The following is a 27,958-nucleotide window of genomic DNA, read 5'->3' as shown; positions in this document are numbered from 1 at the left end:
GGAGATCTGATGAGGTAGACCAGGAATGTAGGAATGGGTCCTAGGACACCTAGAGAGTGGGTTATCCAAGACTCAGAGGTTGATGGCTGAGCAGGAGAGGAGGGGTATGGGAGGCTGTGGACTCAGTTGGCTCTGAGCCACATGAGTCCCCAGCTCTGGGTTCAGAGGATACCTGGTTGGGGAGGCGCAGGCAGGATTCACCCAGCAGGGTGCACTGCTTGTTTCCTTAGGATGGTGCTGTGCATTGCCACCGACGACTCCCACTCCCTGAGCCGCCTAAGCCTGAAGTTTGGAGCGTCGCTGAAATCCTGCAGACATCTGCTTGAAAATGCCAAGAAGAGCCACATGGAGGTGGTGGGTGTGAGGTGTGCACCAGGATCCCCACCACCCCCACCCATGCTCAGCCCTCTGCCTGTTTCCCAGGAATTAATCATCCTGTATGAGACTTTTCCCAGAGCTTCCAAGCATGGCCAACCCCTGGGCCTGGAATTTTTCCAGTTGAGAATTTCCTCTCTCTGAAAAGAAGGTTTGGAATGTCTCCTTCCCTAACTCCACAATCTCCAGAAGGTCTTATTCCAGGAGGTTCTTCTCAGAGACCTGGCCTTGGGGAAATTAAAGTAAGGCTGGCTGAATAACTTGTCCAGGCCACATAGCTGAGGGGCAGGCATGTCTGGATCTGGGTTTCTTGGGGTCCTAGTTCTTATTCCTTAATGTTCCTCTCCAGGGGCAGCATGGGGGGATGGGAGGAGCACCAAGTGCCTCCTGTCTAGTCCTCACTTGCCACATGGCCCTTTGTAACCCATTTAACGGTTTAGGCCTTCAGTCATTGTACCTTTAACATGGGCACACTGTCCCACGTGTCTGCCCAAGGCTGTTCCTGACTGGGACTGGGGGGGGGGGGGCTCTTCATGTAAGCTGAGTCTCTTCCTTCATTTCCCAGTTTTCATGTTGGCAGTGGCTGTCCTGACCCTCAGGCCTATGCTCAGTCCATCGCAGATGCCCGCCTTGTGTTTGAAATGGGTGCCGAGTTGGGCCACACAATGCACATTCTGGACCTTGGTGGAGGCTTCCCTGGCATAGAGGGAGCCAAAGTGAGATTTGAAGAGGTAACCCTGGCGCTAGGAGTGTCTTGCTGGGCCCTCTGGGTAGAGAGCAGGGGGGCACGGTGGAGGGGTGCAGTGATCACAGGGATACTGTGAGTGGGTCCTGTGTGTCACATGCTGTCCTCGTTGCTTTCCCTGGATCATCTCACTACTGTTAACCTCATGCTAAGGCTGAGCAAACCAAGGCTCAGAGGTTTTGACATTTCCTGAGTCCACAGCAGAGCTGGCTGCATACCAGGCTCAGCCTGGTATCAGACCCCGCTTACCAAACCTGTGTGAGGCTTAGCCAAAACCTATTTGCATGTCATAAGACTCTTTGAGGGTCTGAGTATGCCCTGTCCACCCTCAGGTGAGCTGACAAAAAATAAGGTGGGAAAGCAGGGGAAGGAAAACCAACCTTGGATCCACTCCCAGTCTGTGTGTCTCCTTCCCACCTGTGAGATGAAGGCAGGAAAATGTCATTGCAATCCTCACTCTTACCACTAGGAGTCACTTTTTCTTAGAAAGAGGCCTTTTCCGGAATCTCCACAGCTTGGAATTGACCCAGAGGAGCTAATACCAAATGGACCCAAAGAATTAGCCTCATAGACCAGACTTGCAGCTTTGCATATAATCAAAATTGAGTGCATTTACCTAGACCATCTAATACTCAGGATTGGTTAGATTATAGATCTTTTTTTTTTGGCACTGGGAATTGAACCCAGGGGCACTTTACCACTGAGTGACATCCATAGCCATTTATTTTCAGACAAGGATTCGCTAAGTTGCTTAGGGCCTGCCTCACTAAGTTGCTGAGGCTGGCCTTAAATGTGAGATCCTCTTACCTCAGCCTCTGGTGTTGCTGGGATTACAGGCATACCCACCATGCCTTGGCATGGAACATTCTTACAATGAAAATATTCACTCACATGAACATTCTCAATCTATTGAGTAAAACAGGCAATCAGAACAGATACACAGACCCGTCTCGTTCATAATAAAAAAATGTTTGCATAAAAAGAAAGGAGTTTCTCTAGAAAGCTCACAACGATTAGGTTTCTTGACATGATAAAATTAGGATGTCTTTTATCTTCTTTTTCCTTCTTGGTTGTTTAAAAAATTTTTTTCTCTAATATAATGTATTATTTAATGAACTGGTTATTTATGAAAGAAAGATCCATCCACATCAGGGCTTCTGGATTTGAGCACCTAGCATTACAAAAGGATGCTCCTCTCCTTTATGAGGGCACTGAACAGGGTGATTTATATAAGCACGAGGGTCGTGATTCAGCCCTGTCCCCCTCCCACCTGTCTAGCTGCCCCAAATTACTAGCTGGGGCTTAGCAGCTGCCAAATCCTTCTTCCTGAAATCAAAGCAGCTTTCAAGAAACAGACTTGGAGCTGTAGCAGATCTTTAGCATAAACCTCACCTTGCAAACCAGAATAGGCTTCCAGTCTATTTTGAACACACAATTGTCCCCTCATCCCCTCTCACCAGATTGCTTCTGTGATCAACTCAGCCTTGGACCTGTACTTCCCAGAGGGCTGTGGTGTGGACATCCTTGCTGAGCTGGGGCGCTACTATGTGACCTCCGCCTTCACCGTGGCAGTCAGCATCATCGCCAAGAAGGAGGTTCTTCTGGACCAGCCTGGCAGGGAGGGTAGGTGCCAGATGGATAGCAGAGCCCCATTCTTCCCTAAAGCTGGGGACAGTGGCTGGCTGAGCAGCGTCTAGATTTAGGCCTAGAGGTGGGGAGTCTGGAGAATGGGTGCTTGCTGAGGGAAAATTACAATCGGGTCCACTCACCCCAAGACACTTGTTTAGCATCCTTTTTCCAAGGCATGTTCATATTTTGTGCAGATTGAGATCAAGATGGACTTAGAATAGATTCTTTATTGACTCCATTTTTGTTTGATGAGGAAACAGAGTTAAAGGGAACACAAGTGAATTGCTTAATAGCTTGTAAAGAGGTAAAGCCTGTGTTTGACCCATGTCTGTCTCCTCTCCAAGATACTCTTGTTCATCCATCCTCATAATTTAATAAAATAATCAACAACAACTTATATTTGTTAAAGTCCCCTTGACAGATGAAAGAATGAAGGCAAGGAGAGGTTGGGTTAGCAGCCCAAGGTCACACAACTGACAAGAGGCAATGCTGGAATTCAAGTTCAGGCTGGGCTGATACCACCAGTGTAAACACTCTTCTCTGCCCTTCTAGATTGACAAATCAGGCCTCCTCGGCACCTCTCTTTGCTCTTTGAGGGAGAGGTGTCAGAGACTCTGATCTTGGGCTTTGCCCTGTTTCTTTGTCCTTCCAGGACTCTAGGGAGAGCTTCAGAGATGATTCACATGGCAGGGTGGTGGGTTCCAGGTAGAGATGTTGCATGTGTGTGTGTGTGTGTGTGTGTGTGTGTACGCACGCGCGCGTGCAGGAATAACATTCTGGCCTCTGTCACAGATCTGGGGGATTAACCTACGTAGTCCAGTCAGAAGACCTGGCTTCTCATTTCAGCTCATCCACCACCCTGTTATGTGCCTCTGAGCAAGAGGTTTAACTTCTTGGGGCCTTGAATTTGGATGGGCTACTCTTCTGCCTTTGCTAGGACACCTAGGGGCTCAGCTGCAGGCTGGTAATGTGTCCCAGGCAGGAACGCTGCAAGGGTGGGTGTTCCCAACACAACCGTGAACCCATGTCATTAGAAGGATGGCTGTTGGTGGCTCCAATTGCAGGACCCACCCCACAGTTGAGGAAGAGGCAGCCCTTTGGCTTCACAGACCTGTCATGCTTGCTGGGCCCACCATGGTACCAACTCCCCACTCCCAGCCCCCTCACATTCTGCTTGTGTTGCCCCTGACCCTTCCCCTCCCTGCAGAGGAAAATGGTTCCGCCCCTAAGACCATCGTGTACCATCTTGATGACGGTGTGTATGGGATCTTCAACTCAGTCCTGTTTGACAACATCTGCCCCACCCCCATCCTGCAGAAGGTGAGCTTACCCCTTGTGGGCCTGTTTTCACCTGTGTGTGTTTCAGTAACCTGTTGTGTTTTTACCTAATTTTTCTTTATTTTTTGTGGTGCTGGGGATTGAACCCAGGACCCTTGAGCATTCTAGGCAGTTGCTCTATCACTGAGCTATATCCCCAGTCCTTTATCTAATTTTTAAAAAGAAAAACACATTCATTGTAGAAAATATACAAGGACAAAATTATTGCCCATAACCTCACTATACCAAGATAGACTCCTTGTGCATTATATTTATTTTTATTCTTTTAAAAAATGCATTGTAGGGGCTGGGAGTTGTGGCTCAGTGCTGGAGCCCTTGCCTAGCATGTGTGGGGCACTGGGTTCGATCCCCAGCACCACTTAAAAATAAAAACAAAATAAAAGTATCGTGTTCATCTACAACTAAAAAAGATATTTAAAAAGAAATGCATTGTAGCCTGGAGCAATGGCATACATCTGTAATCCCAGCGACTAGGGAGGCTGAGGCAGGAAGATTGCAAGTTTAAGGCCAGCCTCAGCAATTTAGTGAGCATCTAAGCAAACAGTGAGACCCTGTCTCAAAATAAAAAGGGCTGGGGATATATCCCAGTGGTTAAGCACCCCTGGATTAAATCTTTAGTACCAAAAAACCCCCAAAAAACTAATGTACTTTGGGGCATAGCTATCTCCATACCATTAATTAATTTTCATTGTAGTTATAGATGGATACAATACCTTTATTTTATTTCTCTTTTTTTAAAAATATGGACACAATATATTTTCTTTATTTATTTTATTTTTACGTGGTGCTGAGGATCGAACCAAGTGCCTCACATGTGCAAGGCAAGTACTCTGCCGCTGAGCTACAACCCCAGCCTCATATTTTATTTATCTTTATATGGTGCTGAGGATTGAACCCAGGGCCTCACACCAGCTAGGCTAGCACTCTACCACTGAGCTACAACCCTAGCCCCCCATTAATTAATTTTTGATAACATGTTTTTTGATGACTACATAGTATTTCAACACATCTAACTCCAATGGGTGGCCATGTAGTTTCCTGTATTTTTTTTTTCTTGTACTGGGGGTTAAATGGCTTCTTGTTTTGAGCATTGTGAATGTATCTTGGCACACACCCCTGTTTATTGCTCTCGGGTAAACTCTTAGAAGTAAAAAGAAACAGTTCATCGGTAATGAGTTTTTTATATCAACAGGGGAACAAGAATAGAAAACACTTCAGGCTCCAGCAGCTTTATTGGGTATCAGACACATCATTGTATTTTCGTGTCTCTGGGACTTTATGCATGTGGTTCCTCTTCTGTTCAGATCAGTCTTGAAAGATCCTACTGGGAGCTCTTCCTACCCTTATGCCACTGCAGGCAGAGGGAACCCCCTCCATCTCCCAGGGGCCCCTGCTCTGTGTGGGGCTTAGGGTGTTCTCATTTTGTAGTTATATATGGCTATGTCTGCTCAGCTGAGTCAGCCCCCCTACTGTGCTGAGGAATTCAATTTTCTACTCACATTAGCATTGCCTGCATTTCTGTGGTAGCCCACATCCTTCTGCATGGAGAAGGGACCAGGCTGAACCTTGGCCAGCCAAGCCCAAATGGCAGTCAGGCAGGGCCCTCTTCTTCCAGTCCCCCTTTTCCAGTTGCATTTCATCGCTGACCCACTCTCCAGTCCCTTCATTGGCTCCTCAGAATAACAGGACTGTGGTCCCTGCCCACTGACTTGTAGATGTGCCAGGGTCTCTGCTTTGACAGATCCTTAATTGGCATTTCTGACTTGGCCACCAGGATGTGACCTACTCTTTCCCTCTGTGGAGGATGCCTCAGTTTCCTCCTTCAACCATTTACCCAGGGTGGCCCTGTGAGAAGAGAGCCCAGGGCATGGCCCAGTCTGGTGCTGGAGACCTTGCTATATGTAATTTAGATCCAGCCGTGTGGGGAGGGTATCAGGGGGACTCAGCCCAGCCAGGGTTGTCTCCACCTTGTTCTCCAAGAAATGCACTTCTCATGAGTTGTTAAGACAGCTTTGTGTCCCTACTCTTCCTTTCCAGGGACTTTGGTTTTAGACTTCAGGTATAAAAAGTTGTAGGGAAAAAGGATTTACTTCTGCTTAGCCCTCTGATGTTTACATTTCCTCTTTTTTTAATTCAACAAAGTATTGTGCTGAGGTCGGCAGATGATAGTAGGTAAGAATCTTTTGTGTCTTGGAAATACAGTCCTGTTGGATAGGAATTGTGTGTGCGTGTGTGTGTGTGTGTGTATGTGTGTGTATGTCAGAGAGAGAGAGAGAGATTAGCACACAAATTACAATGTCATGAGGAAAGTATAGGACAAATATTACTAGATTTTTTTTAAAAAATGTAGTTACATCTCTAAGAGTTAGACTTTGAGAAAAATTACAGTTCCATCATCAAATTAAAAAATTAACAATTTAATAGTGTCCTTCATCAGTTTTCAAAATATCTTATAAGTGTTTTTTTTTTTTTTAAATAGCTGACTTGCTAGAATCAGGAGCCAAAGAAACTCCACATAGTACATTTGGTTTCTCTCTCTCTCTCTCTTTGGTGCTGGGGATTGAGCCTAAGGCCTCATACATGCTAGGCAAGCACTCTACCACTGAGCTACACCCCCAGCCCCACCACATCTCTTTTAACCTATTGGTTTCCCCACTCTCTTTTAACATTTCAAATGTTTTTCATAATTTACTTGTTGATGAAACTAAGCTGTTTGCCCTATAGTGTTCTGCATCCTGCATTCTGGATTTTCCTGACTGGTGGATTTCTGGATTTCCCTTTGGTGCTGCTGAACATGTTTTTTTTTTTTTTTAATTAAAATGTAACTATTTACATTTCATGGTTAGATAGATTCCAAGTTTTTTGAATAAAAATACTTCATAGGAGGCCTTGTCTTTGTTTCCTTGAGTGTAATAAGCATCCTTATCATTTTACGGCCTTATCCCTTTGTTACCTCCCATGCAAAGTAACCACTATCTGACTCATGCATTACCAGTCTCCTGCTTTCTTGAGTATAGTTTCATTACATACAAATCTATTCCTGAAAAGTATTTAAAATTTATTACACTTGTTTTTTACTTTATAAAAATGGCATTATGATGTATGCAACCTTCCTGGGCCTTTTCTCCCTTCATATCACAGTTCAGGAGTCATCAACACTGAGCACAGATCTGGAGTCCATCCATTTCTCTGCTACACAGCATTCACTGATGGTGGAAATGCCACAGATTATTCATCTGTTCTCTTGAGGCATTTGAACTTTTCCTAGGTTTTTGCCTCTGTGAATGCTATGAATTCTTGCACATAGCTGTGTCACATTATCAAGGAATGAAAAGGCAGGGGATAAGGTATGTGAATGCTAATTTCATGAGATAAGTGTGAAACTGTTTTCCGAAGTGGCTGTATTAATGGACAGTCCCATTATCTGTGTAAGAAAGACTGGTGGATCCACATTCCCTTAACACTTGGTATCTTATTATCATCAGATTTCAAATGTTTGCCCAATGGAACTCTATAAAATAGTATCACATTGTGTCTTAATTTGCATTTCCCCAATCACTAAGGAAGCTGGACATCTCTTTGTATATTTATTGGCCATACGTTTCCCTTCTTCCAGGGACTCTGTAAGGTAGCTGCTGCCCTTCATGTCCGATCTTCTCTCCCACATGGCCTGCATTCGCTGCCTCTCCACTCACCCTCCAAACTTCTTCCATCTAGTGTCTGTTCAGCACTCTACACAGGACGCTTTTGAGAGTCACATCCGCATTGCTAGGTCTTCCATGTGGCCCTTCTGTCCTCAGCAGACCATCCTCCTCTTCACACCTGACTCTCTCTGGGCTTCTGTGGCAAAGTCCTGGGCTCTGCCCTGTTCTTGTCTCTCTGGTACTTACTTCTTCCACAGCCTACTCTCTCAATTCTCTCTCAGGCCTCAGTCTTGGGTCCTCTTCCTTGTCTACATGCACTTCTTAGGCAAACATGTCCAGATGGAGGCTTTCAATATAATTCCTTCTCTTGTCACTCCTAAATTTATATCTCTAATCTGGATCACACCCCCGGGCTCCAGACCTGACTAACTAGCTGTTGAGGGCCAAGGCCAAGTCAGGATGACACATGGCATTTTGCCAGAAGGGAGTGGTTGAGAGGTGACGCCACTGAGATGATGATGGTTATGTTAAGCTGTGTATTCAATTGTATATTAGACCTTTACTGTCCGGCAATAGGGCAGCTCTTGCTGCCTCAGGGGCCTGCTACTTGGGAGTTCCCATGGAGTTCTCCCAGGTTCCAAGGGAGTGCACGGAGCCCGGGAGAGGAGGGAGAGTTCTTGGGGAGTGTGCGTGGAGTGTGCTGGTGGAGTTCGGCAATAAAGAGTTGCTGTTTTGAACCTACAAGTGCTTCATGGCGGCTCGGTTATTTGTGCCCAGCCAGACTGCAGCATCTAGCTACCCACAAGACGTTTCTCCTGATATCCCACATCTCAGATCTAATCTGATCAGAACTGAATTCTTGATTTCCAAACCAAAACTCCTCTGAGTAAACAGCACTTCCACTAGCTAACTGTTTAAATTTTAAAAGTTGGCATTTTTCTTGCTTTCCCTCTTCCCACAGGGAATCCACTTGCAGTTCTTCAGTCTAGTTTCAAAATACATTTTGAGTTCATTTCATTCTTATCTCTGACACCACCCTAAATACAAATCACTAACTCCACCTGCCTGGACCATCAGATAACCACTAATTGCTCTTTTGGCTCTTCTTCCTGCCATCTTACCAACCATTCTCCACAATGAGGACAAAATGATCTTTTAAACATCCAAAGATCATGTTCCTTCTTGGCTTAAAGCCTTCCATGGCTTCCCATTACTCTCCAAATAAAATTCAGACTGTTCACCCTAGTTAGTGAGGCTCCTGCCCATCCTAGATGCCTCTCCCCTCTCTCTCACCTGATACACCCCACTGACCTCTTTTCTGTACCTGGAACATCTGAGCTCTTTCTGACCTCAGGGCTTTTACACTTGTTCTGCTTAGAATGATGTTTACTTATTCCTGAGATGACTGTCTTACTTTCTCCCTTTATGTCTCATCTCAGATGTCACCTCTTCAGGAGGTCTTTTCCTCATTACCTTTCTAAAGCAGGCCTCCAACCATCAGATAATTTGGTCACCCTGTTTATTTTCCATATAATGTCTATAATTATCTTGTTTTTGTTTACTTACCATTGGTCTGTTTTCTACACTAGCAGGTAGGCTTTATGAAGATAGTTAGCTTGTTCAATTGTTTCCTCTGAATTTTCAGCACCTGGCACACAGTAGGTGCGTAACATTTATTGAATGAATTATGATTGAATGAATCATCCATTATACTGTGAGACCCCTGAAGGAAGAAACTATTCATACTTGTTTTCCCAGTATAGAACCTGGCAAACAGTAAGTACTTAGTATATGTTAGAATTGAATTAATTTTATTTTTTGAGATGGGTTTTCTCCATATTGCCCAGGCTAGTTTTGAACTCATGGGCTCAAGCAGTCCTCCTGCCTCCATCTCCTGAGTAGCTGGGACTAGAAGTGTGTACAGCTGCACCTGGCTACATCAACTTACCTTCCTTCTTCCCTTCCATTCTTTCTTTCTTCCTTCTTTGAGATGAGGTATACTGTGTTATCCAGGTTGGCCTCAAACTCTTGTTCTCAAGTCATCCTCCTACCTCAGCTTCCATAACTGGGACAACAGGCTCGTAACACCACTTCTAGAATTGAATATATTTTTAAAAATTATATAAGCAACTTAAAATTTAAAGGGGCTTAATCAACCCTCTGCATCCCTCTAATGGAACTCTGTTCATTGTACATTGCCCCATGTGTGCTCCTGCACGGTTGCATAGTTCATGTATATGTTGGTGTGGCTAGTCACTGTGCACTTATGGCAGCAGAGCTGCACTAAGCATTTCTCTCTTAATTTTTGCAATAATCCTTTAAAGTAGGAATTGTCATTCCACTTTACAATGAGAAAATTGAGGCTTAGAGAGGTGAAGTATCTTGTTTAAAGTCATATACTTCATAAGCGGTAATGCTTATTAACTGTAGACTGCAAGACTCTGGGGGATAGGGCTTATGTCTGACTCATCTCTGATTATCTGTCTGGTGCCAAAGAAAAGCTCTTAACTACTTTCCTATAAAATTACTGTCTCCCTATAAAATTGCTGTATCACTGGGCATTTAAGCATTGCTAATTTTTTGTTATTCATGCTTCTATGAATTTTGCTCTTTGGTAATCTCTGCATGTCTGGCTCATTTTATGTGCTACAAGTGTATTCACATTTGAAAATGATTTTCTTTAAAAATTAAGAAAATTTCTTTTTGTTGGTGCATTATAATCATTCATAGTAGTAGAACTTGTTGTTACATGTGCACATAGCAGGATATAAACTCTTTTCTTTTGAAGAATGTCTGAAATAAGATTACCAGGTAAAAACAGGAGAGCATTGTTAGGCCTCTTGATACATATTGCCACATTATTTTTTCAGCATTTTGGACTAATATCTACTGTTACTAATTGTACCCATTTCATAATAAGCTCACAGGCATTGCATATGACCTTTTCTTGTTGTCTAATTTATCTGAAATGGCTTATCTCAGTATTTGTTTTATTTTCATTTTTTTTTTGGTGGCAATGGGGACTGAACCCAGTGGTACCACTAAGCCTAATCCTCAGCCCGCCCCCCTTTTTTAAAAAAAATATCTTTTTAGTTGTAGATGGACCTTTGTTTTTTATAAGTTACTGATTTTTTTTTAGTTATAGATGAACACAATACCCTTGTTTTATTTATTTATTTTTATGTAGTGCTGAGGATCAAACCCAGTGCCTCACACGTTAGGCAAGTGCTCTGCCATTGAGCCACAACCCTAGGCCTTCCTCAGTCCTTTTTATTTTTACTTTGAGACAGGGTTTTGCTAAGTTGCAGTGCAAAAGAAATACGGGCAAAAGACTTTACCAGACAGTTCACAGGAGAGGAAACCAAATAGAAAATGAAAGGTGCTCACTTGTACTCTAGGACAGGAAAATTACAATTTAAATGAGATTCCATTTTATACCAATTTGATTAGGAAATAAGAGAATGGCAATGTAAAGCATTGGTGAGGGTATGACATAGCTGGATCTCTTAGACACTGCTAGGTGGGAGTTGGTATACTGTTTTGTGAAATAAACTGTCATCAGATAAAGCTAACAAACATATACCCTAAGTTCCCAGGTGAATCTTGTAAAGAAACTCTTGGCATACATGTTTGAGGACTTATATCAAAGTATTCACAGAAGCAATCCCATTTTTTTTTTTATATCGCTGAGAATCAAAAACCAAGGCCTTGTACATGGTCAGCCAGCAATCTACAACTAAGCCACACTCTCAGCCCCAAGAGCAATCTTTATACAACAGTGGAAGCAACCTTAAGTTTGTTGGCAGGGCAACAGATAAATAAATTACAGTGTATTCCATGCAGTGAATTCTTGCAATGTTTTGTGAACTATGGCTGTATGTATCAATTGGATGAATTGTGGTAATGTAAGTTCCAACAAGAAAAAAGCAAGCTGCAGGGATTTCAAGCTATAATTTAAATTATATAAAATTCAAAAGTATGCACAACTAAATCTATTGTTTAGGGCTAGGTACAGAGTCTTGAGAAATCAAGAAACGTGAAAATGATTAACATAAAATTGAGGATAATGGTTGTCTCTAGAGAGATTAGAGAAGGGGATATCATTAGGGAGGGCCACAAAGGGGGTTTCAAAGATACTGGAAATTTTGTATTTCTTTAGCTGGGTGGGAAGGATATAGGTATTCATTTTTCAGTTATTTTTTACGCATGATACATTATTTTTTTATGAATTAACTAACAAAAATTGAGTCAGTTATTGCTTTATTAGTATTCTGATAGTCTCAGTTATTCTTTTATCACATGGTTTCTAAGGTAAAGAAAAATATCTTGGGGATTTCAATTAGTAGTAGTTTATTTAACCTATTTATTAGATTTCTTTCATTTTTTCCTTTCAGTACTAGGAACTGAACCCAGTGGCATTCTACCACTGATCTATATCCCCATTCCTTTTTATTTTTTATTTTGAGACAGGGTGTCATTGAGTGGCTCAGGCTGATCTTGAATTTGGGATCCTCCTCCTTCATATCCTGAGTAGCTGGGATTATGGATGTGTGCCATTAGCCTGGCGAGATTTCTCTTTTTTGCTATACTAATTTTTTTTTTTTCCAGCTAGGAAAAGGTAGAGCTCAAGTATTTTTTTTCCCCCATTGAGGTCTTATTATTTTCTTGGCCCAGGTACATACAAGAATTTAAATTGAGTGCAAACTTCCCTTGTGGTTTTTGTGCTGAGACACTGGCTTACTTGTTAAGACTCATTGATACCCTCTAGGAACTACCATTCCCTTTGATTTCTCAAGTGAACATATTATTTGCAATATAATATTTTATTTTCTACATACCTTTCCCCGCTAATAGTGATTGCCAGAGTTTCTCAAGATGTATAAAATAAGGATGATGAAAGGCTTCAGATTGGGAGTCAGAAGACATGAGATTGAGACCTGGTCTGCCATATCATAGATAAGTAAGCTCAGGCCAGTTACTGAATCTGAGCCTTGCTTTTTTAGTTGGAAAATGAGGGCACTGAACTTTGCTTAGTAAGGTTGCTTTTGGTTTTGAAATGAGGCCATTTTAGTGCATTTCCATGGAGTTGGAGTTGGCTCCCTATTTACAATAGTTTCTCTTCATTGTGGGATTTTGGTTGTAGTTTTAGAGAAGTTGCAATAGGCTACTGGATACCATCTTGACGTGTTTTGGAAAAATTATCTTTGCATTATAGATCTGTACTTTTTGTATTATGATGAAGACAGTGGTTGACTTTGCCCATGTTGTCTTCACCTTCCACAGAGAGCAAAGCATCTGATTTCTGAAGATGATTCTTTGTATATAAGCCTGGATTTGGTTAGTTAAGGTTTCATATCAGATTTTTGCCTATAAGCTCGTGAAAGAGATTTTAAATACATGTTTTGTTCTGGCACTTGTGTGTTGCCTTTGTTCATCTCATTTTTTTCTTTTAAAATATTTCTGTACACTTTATATAATACAGGAGTTATTGATTTAAAGTTTTTGTTTGTTTGTTTGTTTTACAAGTACATGCTTCATCCAGGGCATATACCTTTCGTGGTGTTTGACCTTGTTTCTTCTATGGAACTGTTCCCATAGTGGGCCTCTGGGGAACGCAGCTGGATCTGAGATGGCTCAGAGTTCTGCTAATTAACTCCCTCCAGAACCTGGGACAGGTCACTTCCCTCTGAGTTTTCTCTTCTATTAGCCGGGACTCACAATGGTGCCACCTGCCTTCCAGATGAGATTTAAAGTTGTGATTGTCATGCTTTGTAAACAGTGAACTTCCTGTCTTTTCTCAGAGAAGCCCAGTGGCCAGTAGATTTGGCATCTTAGATTTTTACAGCGGCTTGTCTTTTTCTACTCAAGTTATCAGACTTGTATACAGGGCTGAGATTTACAGTCTTGTTGCTACATTCTTTTGGATTATTTATTTTGCAGGTTCTTTTTTTAAAAAATGGATTTAAATAGTTAAACAGGAGATTTGCATTATTTCCTGTAAAGCCTTAAAATATTTTTTCCATCTGTTTTTAAAAAAATATTTTTATTTATAAATGGACACAATAACTTTTTAAATTTATATGTGGTGCTGAGGACTGAACCCAGTGCTTCACACATGCTAGGCAAGTGCTTTACCACTGAGCTATAACCCCAGCCCTTTCCATCTATTTTTTATTTGGCTTCACTAATAAGAAGTGAAAGAACGCTAACTTACAACCCAAGAGTGCCTTTTCTCTTTATTATGGAAGAACCTAAAACCTATTTTCTCAGATTTTTGTGGATAGTTTTATACAGCATATCCCCTGCCAAACTTTAAATGTTTTTTAATGATTTAGGCTAAGGGAAATCATTCAGAATAATCGATACTAATTTTAGTTATTAACAAAAAGCTTGTAAATAAGAACTTAAGGTAAATGAAGATCTGTTTGTTTCCTCTTCCTAGAACATGAGCTTTATGAATAGAGGAATGTATCTGTTTTGGTGTTGCCCCTCAGCTCCTAGATCAGAACCTGGCATAGAGCAGGTGTTCAATGTTTGCTGAATGAATGAATTAATGAATATAGGACAGTTCTCATTCTTGCTTCTAATAATTTGTACATATTTTCTTTATAAACAGGACTAGCAGCTTATTAACTTTTTGTGAAATACATAAACATTATTTCTCCTTGTGGAAACTGTGACTTTTCTTTCTTAATTTTGCTCATTCCTGCCCCTGGCTAAGGCATCGAAATGCCTTTCCTGTTTTCTCCACCTGACGGTCCTCACTGCTTCCTCCTATCACCTGTGGATGGTTTCTATCCATGTTCCTTTTCTTCTTTTTTTTCCCCACTCTCATCACTCATATGTATGTTACCCATCCATTCATTCCCAAATAATACTGCAACAAGCACCTACTGTATGCCAGATTGCAAGGTACACAGGAGGCGGGAAGAACAGATCTGACACTATCTCAGGCTTGAGGAATTTATCACCTGTCCAGGAAGCCAGTCTTGAGCAGCCACTTCACAAATATTTAGTTACAAATCATGGCAAACATTATGAAGGCAAAACTTAGGGAGCATGGAATTTCAGGATAGGCTTCCTTGGAGTCTGTTTCTTCTAGAATCTAAAGGAAAATGGGACTTGGCATATTTGGAACCTCAAGGAACATGACTGGAGGCAGTGGGTAGGGGAAGGGAAGCCCAGAGCAACAGGAGAAACTGGAGAACATGGAGTGCAGCAGCAGAAGGACCAAGGGGTCTTGGGGGGCAGTTAGGATCTGCATATGTCCATCCATCGGTTGTGACTCTTCCTGTAGGACCTGCCTGGCAGGAGCCCTACCTACACTGTGACAAACTGCCCTGATATCTTGGTTGCCTGCAAATGGTCTGTGTTAATTTCCTTTTCTGGATTTGGAAGTCATTCAAGAAAAAATTTAAAATATATTGACATTGGAAGTTGTGCCTTTGAGCAAATCTTTAACTTCTTAGCCTGTTCCCTGAAATGGAAGTTATTGTGTTTGCCCGATGGAGTCCTTTGTGAGGTTACCCTGTGATGGACTGGGGGAGGCCTGCATTCCTTACAGACTTGAGGAAGGATGGTCTAACCCACCTGTGTATTTTGGGTTCCTGTCACTGGATCTGATATGAAATGAGGGGATCCAAGAAACCTTTATAGAAGATGGAGTTTCAGGGGGTGGGACCAGCAGATAGGCTGGAACTGAGGATGGGAGAGGGCTGTGGTGGCATGGACACAGCTGAGGTCTGGAAAGTGGCAGCAGATAGGCTGGAACTGAGGATGGGAGAGGGCTGTGGTGGTATGGACACAGCTGAGGTCTGGAAAGTGTACAGTGAAGACTGAAGCACAGATGTGATAACAACAATGACTATAAAAGCAGCAATAACAACACTAACTTCTTGGGCCTTTGCCATGTGCCAGCTGCTGGTTTTTTTTTTTTTTTTGGGGGGGGGGTTATTTGTTTGGTACTGAGGACTGAACTGAGGGGTGCTTTATCACTAAGCTATATCCCCAGCCCTTTTTATTTTGAGACAGGGTCTTGCTAAATTGCTAATTCTGGTCTTGAACTTGTGATCCCCTTGCCTCAGCCTCCTGAGTAGCTAGGGTTATGGGTGTGTACCATTATGTCAGGCACAAACCACTGTTTTAAATGCTTTACATATGCTAATTAATTTATCCTTTGAGTAGCCTATAAAGTAGATACTATTTATTATTCTCATTTTACAAATAAGGAAACTGAGGCACAGAGAGATTAAGTACCTTGCCCAAAGTCACACAGCTAGCAAGCATTGGAACCTGGATTTGAGACCAGGTATTGTAGCTTCCAGTGTAAGAGGCAACCAATACAGAGAAGTGGTTAGAGCCTTAAATGCCAGGCTAGGAGGCTTATCCAGTCATCATCCTGTTGACTACAGGAGCCATGTAAGTCTTTTGAGGGAGGAAGTGTTAAGGGTGTTGAATGGCCAGAAGAGTTGATAGGGCTCTTTCTCTTTTCTGCAGAAACCATCCACGGAGCAGCCCTTGTACAGCAGCAGCCTGTGGGGCCCAGCTGATGTCCGAGACTGTGTGGCTGAAGGCCTGTGGCTGCCGCAACTACATGTAGGGGACTGGCTGGTCTTCGACAACATGGGAGCCTACACAGTGGGCACAGGGTCCCTCCTTGGAGGAACTCAGGCCTGCCGCATCACCTACGCCATGTCCCGGGTAGCCTGGTAAGGGGCCCCTGCTGTGAAGAGGAGAGGTGGGAGGCAAGCTGGGCTGAAGAAATAAGGGAAGCTGAGATCTGAGACCCTCTCCCATGTAACCTAGTTTGACAAGTGGCTGCTGGTGGCTGACTCAGATGAGGCCTGTGTTGGGCATGTGGCTGTGGCTACAGAGGAGCTCCCCAAGGAGCTCACAGCCCCAGAGGATGCAGGGGCATAGACACGTCTGCAAGATGGCACTGCTGGGTGGGAGGTAGTGGGCAAGAGGCAGAAGGAGGTGGGCAGGAGTTCCTGGGAAGGGAACGTGGTACAAGTGTGGTGCATCCAAGGTACCACTCAAGGCACTAATAGAGGTTGGTTGTGACTGGAGAGGGGGGCAGGGCTAGATCTGGGAAGGCAATGAAGGTTGAGCAAAGGACTTAAGAGTAGCAGGAAGCGAGGACCTGTTTGAAGCAGGGGTAGACATGGTATGATTTGCATTTTGTAAAGACCCCCCAGCTACCTTAAGGAGGCAGAGGCAGACAAGTGACCAGCTGGATGGCAACTGTCATACCTGGGCTGAGTCTCAGTCTTATTTAGAAAAAAGGCACAGCACCAGCCCTGCCTGCTGCCTCAGGTAGTGCTGGGGTCTAGCGAGGCAAGAGGTGTGTGACATGGAGAGTCAGGCCTGCTGAGCCCTGAGGGCACAGCTTTCCTTGGACATCTACTGTAATTTCCTTTTACTCACAACTCTGGGGATCAGTGTTATCACTGGGAGAGTCACTTGCCTGATGTCATACAGCTGGGCAGTGGGAAGCCCCCCCCCCCCCATGGGCAGGAAAAGGCTACAGAGGGCAGGGCAGTTGGGAGGGGCTTTTTTCCCCTGGGCTTTCAGATGAGTGTGGCCCATGTTCCCAGGCCCCCAGGAAACCACCAAACCCCAGACCTAATATGGCATCAGGACAGTCGTATTTCATTCATGCATTCTACAAACCTTTGTTGTTTTTGCTGTGAGGGCACAGGATAGGCTTTTGTGGTGATTTTGCCACCTGGGGCATTCTGACAAGGTCTAAAGACAAACTTCAAGAACAATCACCCCACAGACTTAGTATTCCCTCCCTGGCTCTGTCATCAGCAGCTGCAGGTGGAGGAGGTCACATAGAGTTGGCTGAACTCATTACTAAGAAGAGAAAATGCTGACGAACTGAATGGACATGCCAAGAAATCCCCTGTAGAAGAGTGGCCTCAGCAGAATGCTTTGCTTTACCACCTGCTCTGTGCTAGGTCCTGGGAGTACAGGAGCACTGGAGAAGCCAGGGTGCAGATCTACACACAGAGATGCTGACACAGAGTGAAAAGGCCACTGAGGAGGGAGGGATAGTGAAGGAGCGTGCTTAGGACAGCTTCTTAGGAGGTGTCAGCCAGGTCCAGGAAGCCAAAACAGGCCAAAGGGATGGCCAAGAGGCCTGAAAGGGTCTTATTTGGTCACAAAATTGCAAGTAGCTCTCCACATGCAAGGAGTGGCATGTGGGGAAGACTGGATCTAAAAGGACCTTGAAACAATAAAAAAAAAAAAAAGTGAAAAATAAAAGGACCTTGGAGGTCTAGACTGGACTTGGTCTTAAAGGTAGTAGGGAGCCATTGAGAGATTTTAAGAAACTGGACCAACCCATTTTTAAAGATAAGGAGACAGAGGCTCAGTCAGAGGGTACTTAGCCCAGAGCCTTCCTCAAGAAAGGGACCAGCATCAGTGGGCTTTGGAGACACCAACTCCTGATTTGCTATTGACTTGTATGACTCAGCACAGAGGGAGCTCTTCCTGCAGGTAAGGGACTGGAATGTGCTAAAAGTATGAAAGAACAGAAGAGGGAGGGTCTTGTGGAGAAGCAGAACCCAGAACAAGTAAGGACAAGTTGGCATGGCCCCTCCAGGTCCATGGATACTGAGCCCAGTGCTCTTTCCCCACCAGTGTCCAGACAGCTCCACACCTTCCTGCCCATGAGTACTTGCTAGCTTGCTGCAGGGGCACCAGCAGGGAGTAACACAAGACGTTTCCTTGTACTGCTGTAAATGGAGAAATGTCAGGGTCACAGATATTGAAGCCTTATTGATATCAAGGAGAGAGATCCTGTGTGTAGGACTCTGCTGTGTCCTGCTCTTCTAAAGCTCTGTCACTGAAGCCAAGACATGTAGGCCAAGGAGGAATTGGTCAGGGGAGGGTTGATGATGTAGGCAGGATGATAAGCATGGGCACAGGCCTGGGAAGGGACATGTGAGAGCCTGAGAAGTGGCTAATGTGATGGCCTCTGGCGGTGTGGAAAAGCAGGGCTGTAAGCATGGAGAGGGAGGCAGGCAGGGCTGACCCAGGGCCTGAGAGTGAAGGGAAGTTACCGGGGGCTCAAGAGGAGGGTTTGACTTTTAGAAAGATGGGCCTAGGCCAGTGCTGAACTGTCTGGAGTGGGTGAGAGCAGGTGAACACGTCAGGGAGATGTGTGGTCCTGTCGTGATCCTAGGAGACTGTCGTGATCCTAGTGTTGTCAGTGGGATGGAGACCAGTGGGTGGTTCAGGAGCTGGGCTGCGTGGAGCTTGACTGTGTGGGGACAAGATTCCCAGCTATAGCCAGAGCAGTGGCTCAGGTGATGGAACTTTAGTCACGTGGGTGCAGAGGAGGAGAAATAGCTTGTGGGACTGTGTGAGGGGAGCAGGGAATGAGTTATTTTTAAGACCCAAGCCTCGGTATGAAGACTGTGGGCTCTAGAGTGAGAGCTGGGTTCAACCTAGTCCTACCACCTACAAGGGATGTGGTCTTGGGCAGGCCACTCCTCAGAGTCTGTTTCCTCATCAGTAAGATAGGATGGTAAAGGCTGTTCACAGTTTGGAGATGAAATTAGAAGATGAAAGTAAAGTGCCTGGTGCCATGTCTGACACACAGTAAGTGCTCAACGATCATCCTGTGGGTTTCTTTCTCTTCTTGGGCAGTGGGGACGGCAGTGGAGAAGAGCCCTTGCCCCTGCCCTTGGCTCGGCTTAGGGTTCAGGTGAGAGCTCTATGCCTAAGGGGCCAGAGAATCTGATACAGGGGCCATCAGGAGCCCCTAGGCTTCAGGACCTGCTAGCTACCTCCAGCACCCCTCTCTCACCCTCAGGGAAGCGCTGCGAAGACAGCTGCTGCCTGCGGAACAAGACGAAGATGCTGAGGGCATGTGCAAGCCTCTGTCCTGTGGCTGGGAGATCACAGACACCTTGTGTGTGGGCCCTGTCTTCACCCCAGCGAGCATCATGTGAGCGGGCCCTGTCCCCCCCTCCGGAGAACCCCAGCGGGGCCACAGAGATGCCTCTGGGAGAGGTGGGGAAGGCAGCAAGCAGGCTACCCTCTGGCCAGGACTCTGGTGCTCACTCTGCTGCCCCCACACTCTACCTGTAGTGTTTCTGCCCTGTAAATAGGACCAGTCTTACACTCACTGTAGTTCAAGTATGCAACATAAATCCTGTCCCTTCCAGCTGTGTCCGCCTCCTCTGCAGCGCAAGCGGCCTGGTCAGCCAGGCGTGGGGTGTTCTTGGGGTCTCCCTCGGTATCCTTCCCCCTTTGTAAATATGAAGCAAATAAATATTTAGGTTTTTTAATACTCCAGTGTAGCCTAGCAGTTCAATTCAGAAAGAAGACTGGGCTGGGCCTGGGGAGAGACCTCCCTGCCCTGATGAGCCCATGTCCACTTCAGTCCTGACCACACTCTTGAGCCCTGGCTGAAATGTGGACATCACCCATTGGCATCCACTCTCTCTAACTCATCTGTGTTCTCTGAGGCTGCCACACTTGGTGCCATGAGGAAGGGTGTGCTGTGAGGTTTGAGGTGCATGGTCAGAATTGCCTTCCTTCATGAGTTCATGACTGGCCAGTGGCCTCTGTGTGAACCTGACAACTAGTCTAAGGCCTGGCCCAGAGAAGCGACAACTGAGTATTTGATACAGCATTGGAAACTCATAGGAAAGATAAAGGGTAAAGGGAAGAGTGTCCAGGAGGTTATTGCTTTTGAAGTTCCAGGAGTTGAACCCAGGGTCTCCCACTTTCTAGACAAGTATTTTGCCACTAGGCTACATTCCTGGCCCCACATTTCCCCCTCAAGAGGTCTACAACATGTTTGTGTTGCTCTCACTGCCCCAACCTGTGAGAGAGTGAGGTTGCTGTGTGGTTGGCTTTGCTCATTCAGGTAGTACTGTTACGACAAGGCTGGCTACAGAGTCCTGCTGTGTCCAATGCCAACATCCCTGACAGCTCCTCAGACTGGCAGTTTTTTACCAGGACAAATGTTCTTCATGCTGCCAGGGTCCCAAGCTATGACCCTGAGGTATGTGAGCTGCTTAGCAAAAGAGTTCAAAATTTAGATTTCTCTCAGCTGCTATTGGGAACCCTAAAGATTTCTCTTCTTTAAAAAATTGAGATATAATTTATATGCCATAAAATTCACTTTTTTCTTTCATAGTACTGAGGACTAAATCCAAGGATGCCCTACCACTGAGTCACATCCTTAGCCCTTTTTATTTATTTATTTTTAAATTTTGAGACAGGCCTCACTAAGTTGCCAAGGCTGGCCTTGAACTTAGGATTTTCCTACCTCAGCCTCCCAAGTCACTGGGATTGTAGGTGTGTGCCACTGCACCTGGCTAAAACCCTGTTGAGGCGTACAGGTGAACAGTGTTCAGTACATTTACAGAGTTCTGCAATGCTCACACTATCAACTCTAGAATATACTCATCTCCCCCAATAAAAGCCCCATGCCCATCAGCAGTCACTCCCATCTTCCCTTCCTCCACCCCTTGGCAACTCTAATCCACTTTCCAGCTCTATGGATTTGCCTGTTCTGGATGTTTCACTAGGATGGTTTTCATATCCTTACTTGAGCTCCTTTTAGGGGTAAGCTGCTATCCTGCCTTAGTATCTTAGACAATCTTGGGGCCTTCACATGGCTGTGAGGTCATCCACTGAGGCAATGTGCCTCGTGTTTGGAATGAACTATGTGCTTGCCAGAAGCACAGGTATCTCCTTTTTTCTAGGCTAGGCCTACTTTTTGCACTTTTTTTTTTTTTTTTTAATATTTATTTTTTCAGTTTTTGGCTGACACAACATCTTTGTTTGTATGTGGTGCTGAGGATCGAACCCGGGCCGCACGCATGCCAGGCGAGCGCGCTACCGCTTGAGCCACATCCCCAGCCCCTACTTTTTGCACTTTGATAATGAATAGGCTGAGAACTCTGGATGGAGAGACTCAGAGGGCAATCTCAAGTGGTTACTCCCTTGCCCCTTTGGAGGTCACTCAAAGTCACGCTTTACAGACATATACTGTGGAACTATTGACCCTCCATCTATGAGACTATTTCTGAGACTTCTTTTATTTCAGATGTCTAGGCAGATCTGGATCCCCTCCTGCTTCTCTTTTGGGGTAGGGGATGGCAAATGCAAGTTTTTCTTCTGGAACTGGCATCGGCTGCCAGAGGTGGCAGAGGCTCTGGGAGACGTGGCTGGCAGTGCTGAGGGCCAGGCATCACGCATTACCTCGCCAGAGCCAGGTCCACTGGGGCGGGCTCTCTGGGGCTCTTGAATTGACAGCAGCTGGCAGGGAGCCTGAACACATATCTCGGCTGGAGCCTTTCTCTTAGTTCATATTCTCTTTGCTGTGAGAACATGGGATTTACCTTTCTGAGACAGACACAACCTTGATGAGGTTTACTTGAGAATAATTGCTAACCATCATTTCTTTTCAGTTATTTTTTTTCCTTATTTCTATCTTTTTCTGAAGAAAAAGAAGAAAAAAGTATTAAATGTGAAGAATGGTAAAGGCTTCAGGCCTGTGTGTGTGTGTGTGTGTGTGTGCGTGCGCGCGCGCGTGCATGTGTGCACGCAGAAGATTTCACCAGAGGTCTCCCGGAGCCCTGGCTGCATAGGCATTTATCCCCTTGGAGCTCCCTGCTAAGCAGTCTGTTGGCAGAGGCCCTGAGACCCATCTGCCTTGGGACATCCTCCTCCCAACACTGCCTACACCTGCCTGCATCACACCTCTGAAGCTCCTGTGTGTTCACTCACTCTGGGAGGTCAACAGACCCAACAGCTACAGATAGACCCCCACCCTCTCCCTCTCAGGTGAGTCCCCTCCTCCCTTGCACAGGCCATCCTCACTCAGCAGCTAAATCCTGTTACTCCATTTCACCCACAATAACACTTAAAGTTCAACAACGACCTCTGACTCCCACTCCTCCCTGCCCCACTGGTCCTGATCACACCAGTCTCCTCTCCCATTTCTCAAATATCCCACTGCTGGGCCTGCATTTACGCTCTCCTTTCTCTACAATGATCCTCCCTGTGGGAACTGCTTGCTTCATTCAGGTTCTGCTCAAAAGTTTCCTTTTATATAAAGCCTTCCAGAATCACCCTTTAGAAAACAGTACTTCCCAGTCTCTTTCCCCTTAACTGGTTTTCTTTTTCTTTGCAGCATTTATCACCACTTGACATACTTCACAGCATGTTTGTGTGGGTATCATCAGCCCCTGTAGGATGTGAGCTCCTTAGCAGCAGGAACCAAATTTATTTTTTCATTGCATTGTCCTTATTACTCAGAACCGAGCAAATGCTCAGAAATATATGCCAAATCAATAACAGGACCTGTCTGAATCTATTAACTCATTTGTAAAACATGACTGCTGAATATGTTGACCTCAGAGTTATTGTGAGGATTAAATAAGAAAATGGATATGCTAAGGCCTACCATATCCTTAGGTACACAATAAATGGCATTGGAAGGTAATTTCTTGGGCATTTATTGAGTACTTACTGGGGCCTTGTGGTTGATACTGTGATGCAGAGTTGAGTCCCTCAGTCTTTAAGGAGCTCAATGCAGTAGACTCATTGAGGGCCTTGAAACAGAAAGCCAATTCTGAAGTAGGAAGCCTTGTATGCTTCTGAAACACAAGCATGACAGGACCTTTGGGAAGATAAATGAAAGAGTAACAAAAGGTATAGGGACAGAAGAAATGATGGACTGGTGTTAGCACATACCTCCTTTACCCTGCACCCACCCTGGGAAAGGCAGGCTTAGCCCATGGGAACAGAGGGAGATAGGTTGTCATCTCTGTCTGCCCCTGCTCAGGAGGGACACAGAAATAGGTTAATCTCTCCATGGGAGCCATTTCCCCCACCCCACTTCCTGGAAACCCTGTCCATGCCAGCCCTTCCAGTTGTAAAGTGACCACAGGAGAGGCAATAGCATGGGGGTTTTATCCTCCCTTTGCTGCTTTTAAGTCCTTTCTGGCATCTATGGGATGAGCAGCTAAAGCCCTATAAGATGATTTGTTCTGACCTCTTGGTGGTCCAAGGGTCTTTGTGAAAAACAAATTCAATCTTGGTAGTCCTCTTCTGAAAACCCTTCAGCTGATTCCCACAGGGATGCCAATAAAAGCTGAATTGCCGGAGACCCTTGTCTAAATCACTGACTTCATCTCATGCCCCTTTCTCACATATCAGTTCCTTAGTGTTTTTGACTAGTCTTTTAAACTAGCTCAGAGGATGGAGGATACCCCTGAATTCCAAGGAGGGGCATCTTGCCCCTTCTGCTTAGCTCCTGAGTGGCCCTAGAACGTGCAGTGACCATTGGAAGGAGCTGGGGGGTGAGGGGAGCTGAAAATAACCTCAGGGTAATTCTTGGGAAGAACCCAGCTCCACACTTGGTGAGACCTAAGCCGAGGGACATACATAGGCATACAGGATACCTCAATGGCTACCCTAGGTGACCCTGGGTAGGACCACCCGATAAAATTCTGAACACACAGCTAAATTTGAATTCAGATACTTGAGGTATTCTTATGATAAGGCATTACTCGTCGTTTATTTGAAATTCAACTTTAACCGGGAGTCCTGCATTTTATTTGCTAAATCTGGTAACCTTGCCCTGGAAAGTTCCTTATGCCGGACGTCCCTCTCGAGCTTTCCTTTCTTCCATTTGTGGAATGGGGACATGTCTGCGAGATCAGCCTCGGGAACTCCTCAAGGGGAAACCTACCCACGCCCACCTCAAGGATAGTCCTACGCTCAGAGGAGTCATGTGGAAAGCGCGCTGGTCTCGGGAGTTTCTTGCTGAGTGAATATGAGAAACCTCTTCCTCTAGGACCCTCATCTTTCTCATCTGAACATTAAGGCTGTCAGGAAGAAACGAATCTCTTCACCACAGCCTAGCGGAACCGTGATTATAAGACTCCTAGACACCGGAACTCACCAGCCCAGTCCTTCAAACTTGTTTGTTTCCGGTGCATGACATCACTTCCGTACCCAACAGTTTCCCAGTCTTCGCGCGACGCACTCTTGCGCCCTCTATCGGCCGGGAGGAGGGACCGACTTTACCATACTGAAAGGGGAAAAAAAAAAAAACCAGCGGAAGCTATTGGTTGAAAGATGGAGGAAACGCAGCTCCGATTCGCAAACTCCACCAATGGAAAACCGAACCTTCACTCATGGAGGGGCTCCCACGGGAAACAGGTCAACCCGGGTCTGGGGAGGCGTGGGAAAGGGTGCCCTGGTTTCTGCCGGGTTTGAAAGGCCGGGAATAGTTCCGGAAGTGAGCTCCGGCCCACCGGCTACTTCCGCTTCTACGTGGAGTAGTGGTCTCCTAGAGGAAGGGCACCCGGAAGCGGTGCGGAGTAAGGGGGCTCGGCTCTGGTGGCCTCATCTCCTCCCCTTTCATGCTGGAGGGAAGACACTTGCTGAGTCCACGCGGAAAACCCGGGGCTTTGTCGTATTTCTTGATTTCAGGCTGAGATGTTCAGCATTTTAAGACAATCAAGAATGCCTGTCTGCCATGCCCGGTCCTCGTCCTGGACTCGCATTATTTCCCAGCCCATCGCGGAGTGGATTTTATGACAGGAACTTTTGACTTCTAAGTGCCGGTGGTGAAATCCTAGTTATGCCAGTTCTTAACTGTGCCACAGTTTCCGAGTGTAAAATGGATAACAGTATCAGCCTTACACCATAATGTAAAGGTTGAATACATTAACATATTGAAAACACCAAGAACGGGACCTGGCTCATGGTGATCATCGGTAGGTAACCACCTAAATTGCCAGTCAGGAAATTGAGGCTTAGATGTGTAGTAATTTGCCGATAGTAACCAGTGGAACAGGTTGGGAAGCGACTTTGCAGTCACTATTCCCTTCCAGCCCTCTTCCTGTCCTTGGAAGAAGCGTGTGATGATCACAGTTTCCTTTATAGCAGCATATACATTTTATTTAATAGCACTTTAACACCAAATGGTTGCTCTCTGGGCATTTTAATAACTCGGATGGAGTTGGTGAGTTTCAATAGCATGTGCCCCAGACCAAGGGCAAGATTTCAGGAGGAAGAATGGATGACTCTCAAGGTTCATTTCCTGCTAAAGCCCATTCATAGAAAAATCAGTAGAAATAAACTTTGGGACATGTTAAATTTGAGCTCTATGAGATGTGCAAATGAGATAATAGCATAAGTGTTATGTTAGAGGAAGACACAGGGTGCCAAATGAGATTTGATCAGGGAGCTTGTCAGCTCAGTTTAGGGCAGACTTAGCAGAAACAGTGGGTCTTGGTGGATGAGTAGGAGTTGACCAGATAGAAAAGCTGAGAGGAGCCTTTCAGACCAGGGGAATAGTGTGTACAAAGGAATAGTGGTGGAATATTTCATGAAGAAGAAGCGAAAACAAAAAGAAAGCAAAGGGAGGAACTATACTAGAAGAATAGCCAATCAAAGGAGAAACTAATTCAAATTAAAAATCAAATAAATCAAACTGACAGGAAATAAAAATCATTTCTCAATAATAACATTGAATATAAATGGCCTAAACTCATCAATCAAGAGACACAGACTGCCAGGTGCCATGGCGCTCACCTGTAATCCCAGTGGCTCCTGAGGCTGAGATAGGAGGATTATGAGTTCAAAGCCAGCCTCAGCAACAGTAAGGCACTAAGCAACTCAGTGAAACCATGTCTCTAAATAAAATACAAAATAGGGCTGGGTATGTGGCTCAGTAGTTGAATGCTCCTGAGTTCAATCCCTGGTACCCCACTGCCTGCCCCACCCCCCAACAAAAGGGAGAGACAGACAGACATACTGGCAAACTGGATTAAAAAGTAAGACCCAACAATATGCTGTCTCCTAGAAATTCACCTCATAGGCAAAGACACCCTCAGACTGATGGTAAAAGAATGGGAAAAAACATCACTCACATGGGTCCTATAAATAAGCAGGGGTTTCTATCCTCCTATCAGATAAAGTGGACTTCAAGCCAAAGTTAATCAGAAGGGACAAAGAAGGACACTTCATACTGCTTATGGGAATCATACATCAACAAGATGTAACAATTGTAAATATTTGTGCCCCAAACAATGAAGCATTTACATACATCACAATTGAGTCTCAATTTTAAGAATCAAATAGACCATACACAATACTACTGCAAGACTTTAATACACTTCTTCCACCACTGGATAGATTCTCCAAATAAAAACTAATTAAAAAGCTATAGAACTAAAAAAATACAAATAATTATTTTGACTTAACATATAGAATATTTCATTCACCAATAACTGAATTTGCTTTTTTCTCAGCAGCATATGGAGCCTTCTCTAAATTAGACCATATCTTAGACCACAAAGCAACTCTTAGCAAATACAAAAAATAGAGATAAAATGCCTTGCATTCTATCAGATCATAATGGAATGAAATTAGAAATCAACAATAAAAAATACAAGCTACTGTAATTCCTGGAGATGAAATAAAATGCTATTGAATGACCAGTGGATAGCAGAAGATATCAGGGATGAAGTGAAAAAATACTTAGATGAGAATAGCAGTACAACATATCAAAGGGACACTAAGAAGGCAGTTCTGAAAGGCAAGTTCATTGAGCTTATTCATTAAAAGTTAGAAAGTCACCAAATAAATAATCTAAGATGACATCTCAAAGTCCTAGTAAAAGAAGAACAAAGCAACACCAAAGCAGTAGAAGACAGGAAATAATTAAAATCAGAGCTGAAATCAATGAAAATGAAACAAAAGAAAACGATGAAAGAAAAAAATTGATTCTTTGAAAAAATAAAGTTGATAAACGCTTAGCCAAGCTAATGAAGATAAAACTCAAACCACTAAAATTCATGATGAAAAAGGAAATATGATAGACACTACTGAAATACAGACCATAATCAAACTATTTTGAAAATTTATACTCTAATAGAAAATCTTGAAGATATCAACAAATTTCTAGAGACATATGACCTACCCAAATTGAATCAGGAGCACAAGAAAATGTAAACGATTGGACTGGGTTTGATCCTCAGCACCACATAAAAATAAATAAAATAAAAGCATTCTGTTTACCTACAACTAAAAAAAAGAGAAAATTTAAATGATCAATTTCAAGCAGAGCAATTGAAGACACCATCAAAAGCCTACCAAGGAAAAGCCCAGGACCAGAAGGATTCTAAACTAAGTTCTTCCAGACCTTCAAGTTCTACCTTATGTATACTAACAACAAACC

General features: G+C 44.4%; 1 protein-coding gene and 1 long non-coding RNA gene across 7 annotated transcripts in view; one reads left to right on the top strand and one right to left on the bottom strand.

Annotated features, from left to right (window-relative positions):
- Positions 1–20,035, top strand: part of Azin2 (antizyme inhibitor 2) — a 31,799-nt gene extending 11,764 nt beyond the window's left edge. For all 3 annotated transcript variants that reach the window (XM_046469126.1, XM_046469125.1, XM_046469127.2), the window contains 6 exons: positions 231–365; positions 941–1,106; positions 2,581–2,743; positions 3,957–4,069; positions 16,228–16,439; positions 19,556–20,035. In XM_046469126.1, the coding sequence (XP_046325082.1) occupies positions 231–365; positions 941–1,106; positions 2,581–2,743; positions 3,957–4,069; positions 16,228–16,439; positions 19,556–19,694 (928 nt within the window). In that variant the 3' untranslated portion in view covers positions 19,695–20,035. The remainder of the gene's footprint in view (positions 1–230; positions 366–940; positions 1,107–2,580; positions 2,744–3,956; positions 4,070–16,227; positions 16,440–19,555) is intronic.
- On the bottom strand, positions 5,301–25,012 carry LOC124110055 (uncharacterized). 4 transcript variants are annotated; one of them, XR_006857164.2, is made up of 4 exons: positions 24,898–25,012; positions 24,671–24,799; positions 23,234–23,383; positions 5,301–9,824 (listed from the first exon to the last, which is right to left on the bottom strand). It is a non-coding gene; the product is annotated as an uncharacterized LOC124110055 (long non-coding RNA). The 4 variants fall into 4 exon arrangements; XR_006857162.1 differs by lacking the exons at positions 24,671–24,799; positions 24,898–25,012 and adding exons at positions 19,872–19,993; positions 24,468–24,664; XR_006857163.1 differs by lacking the exons at positions 24,671–24,799; positions 24,898–25,012 and adding an exon at positions 24,458–24,664.
- Positions 25,013–27,958: the final 2,946 nt, after the last annotated feature.

The sequence above is a fragment of the Marmota monax genome, unplaced genomic scaffold (genome assembly GCF_021218885.2).
Source record: "Marmota monax isolate L192 unplaced genomic scaffold, Marmota_monax_Labrador192_F-V1.1 WCK01_AAM20220418_F8-fsc00008, whole genome shotgun sequence".
NCBI classification, from domain to species: Eukaryota; Metazoa; Chordata; class Mammalia; order Rodentia; family Sciuridae; genus Marmota; species Marmota monax.
This window is presented reverse-complemented; position numbering and strand designations above follow the sequence as displayed.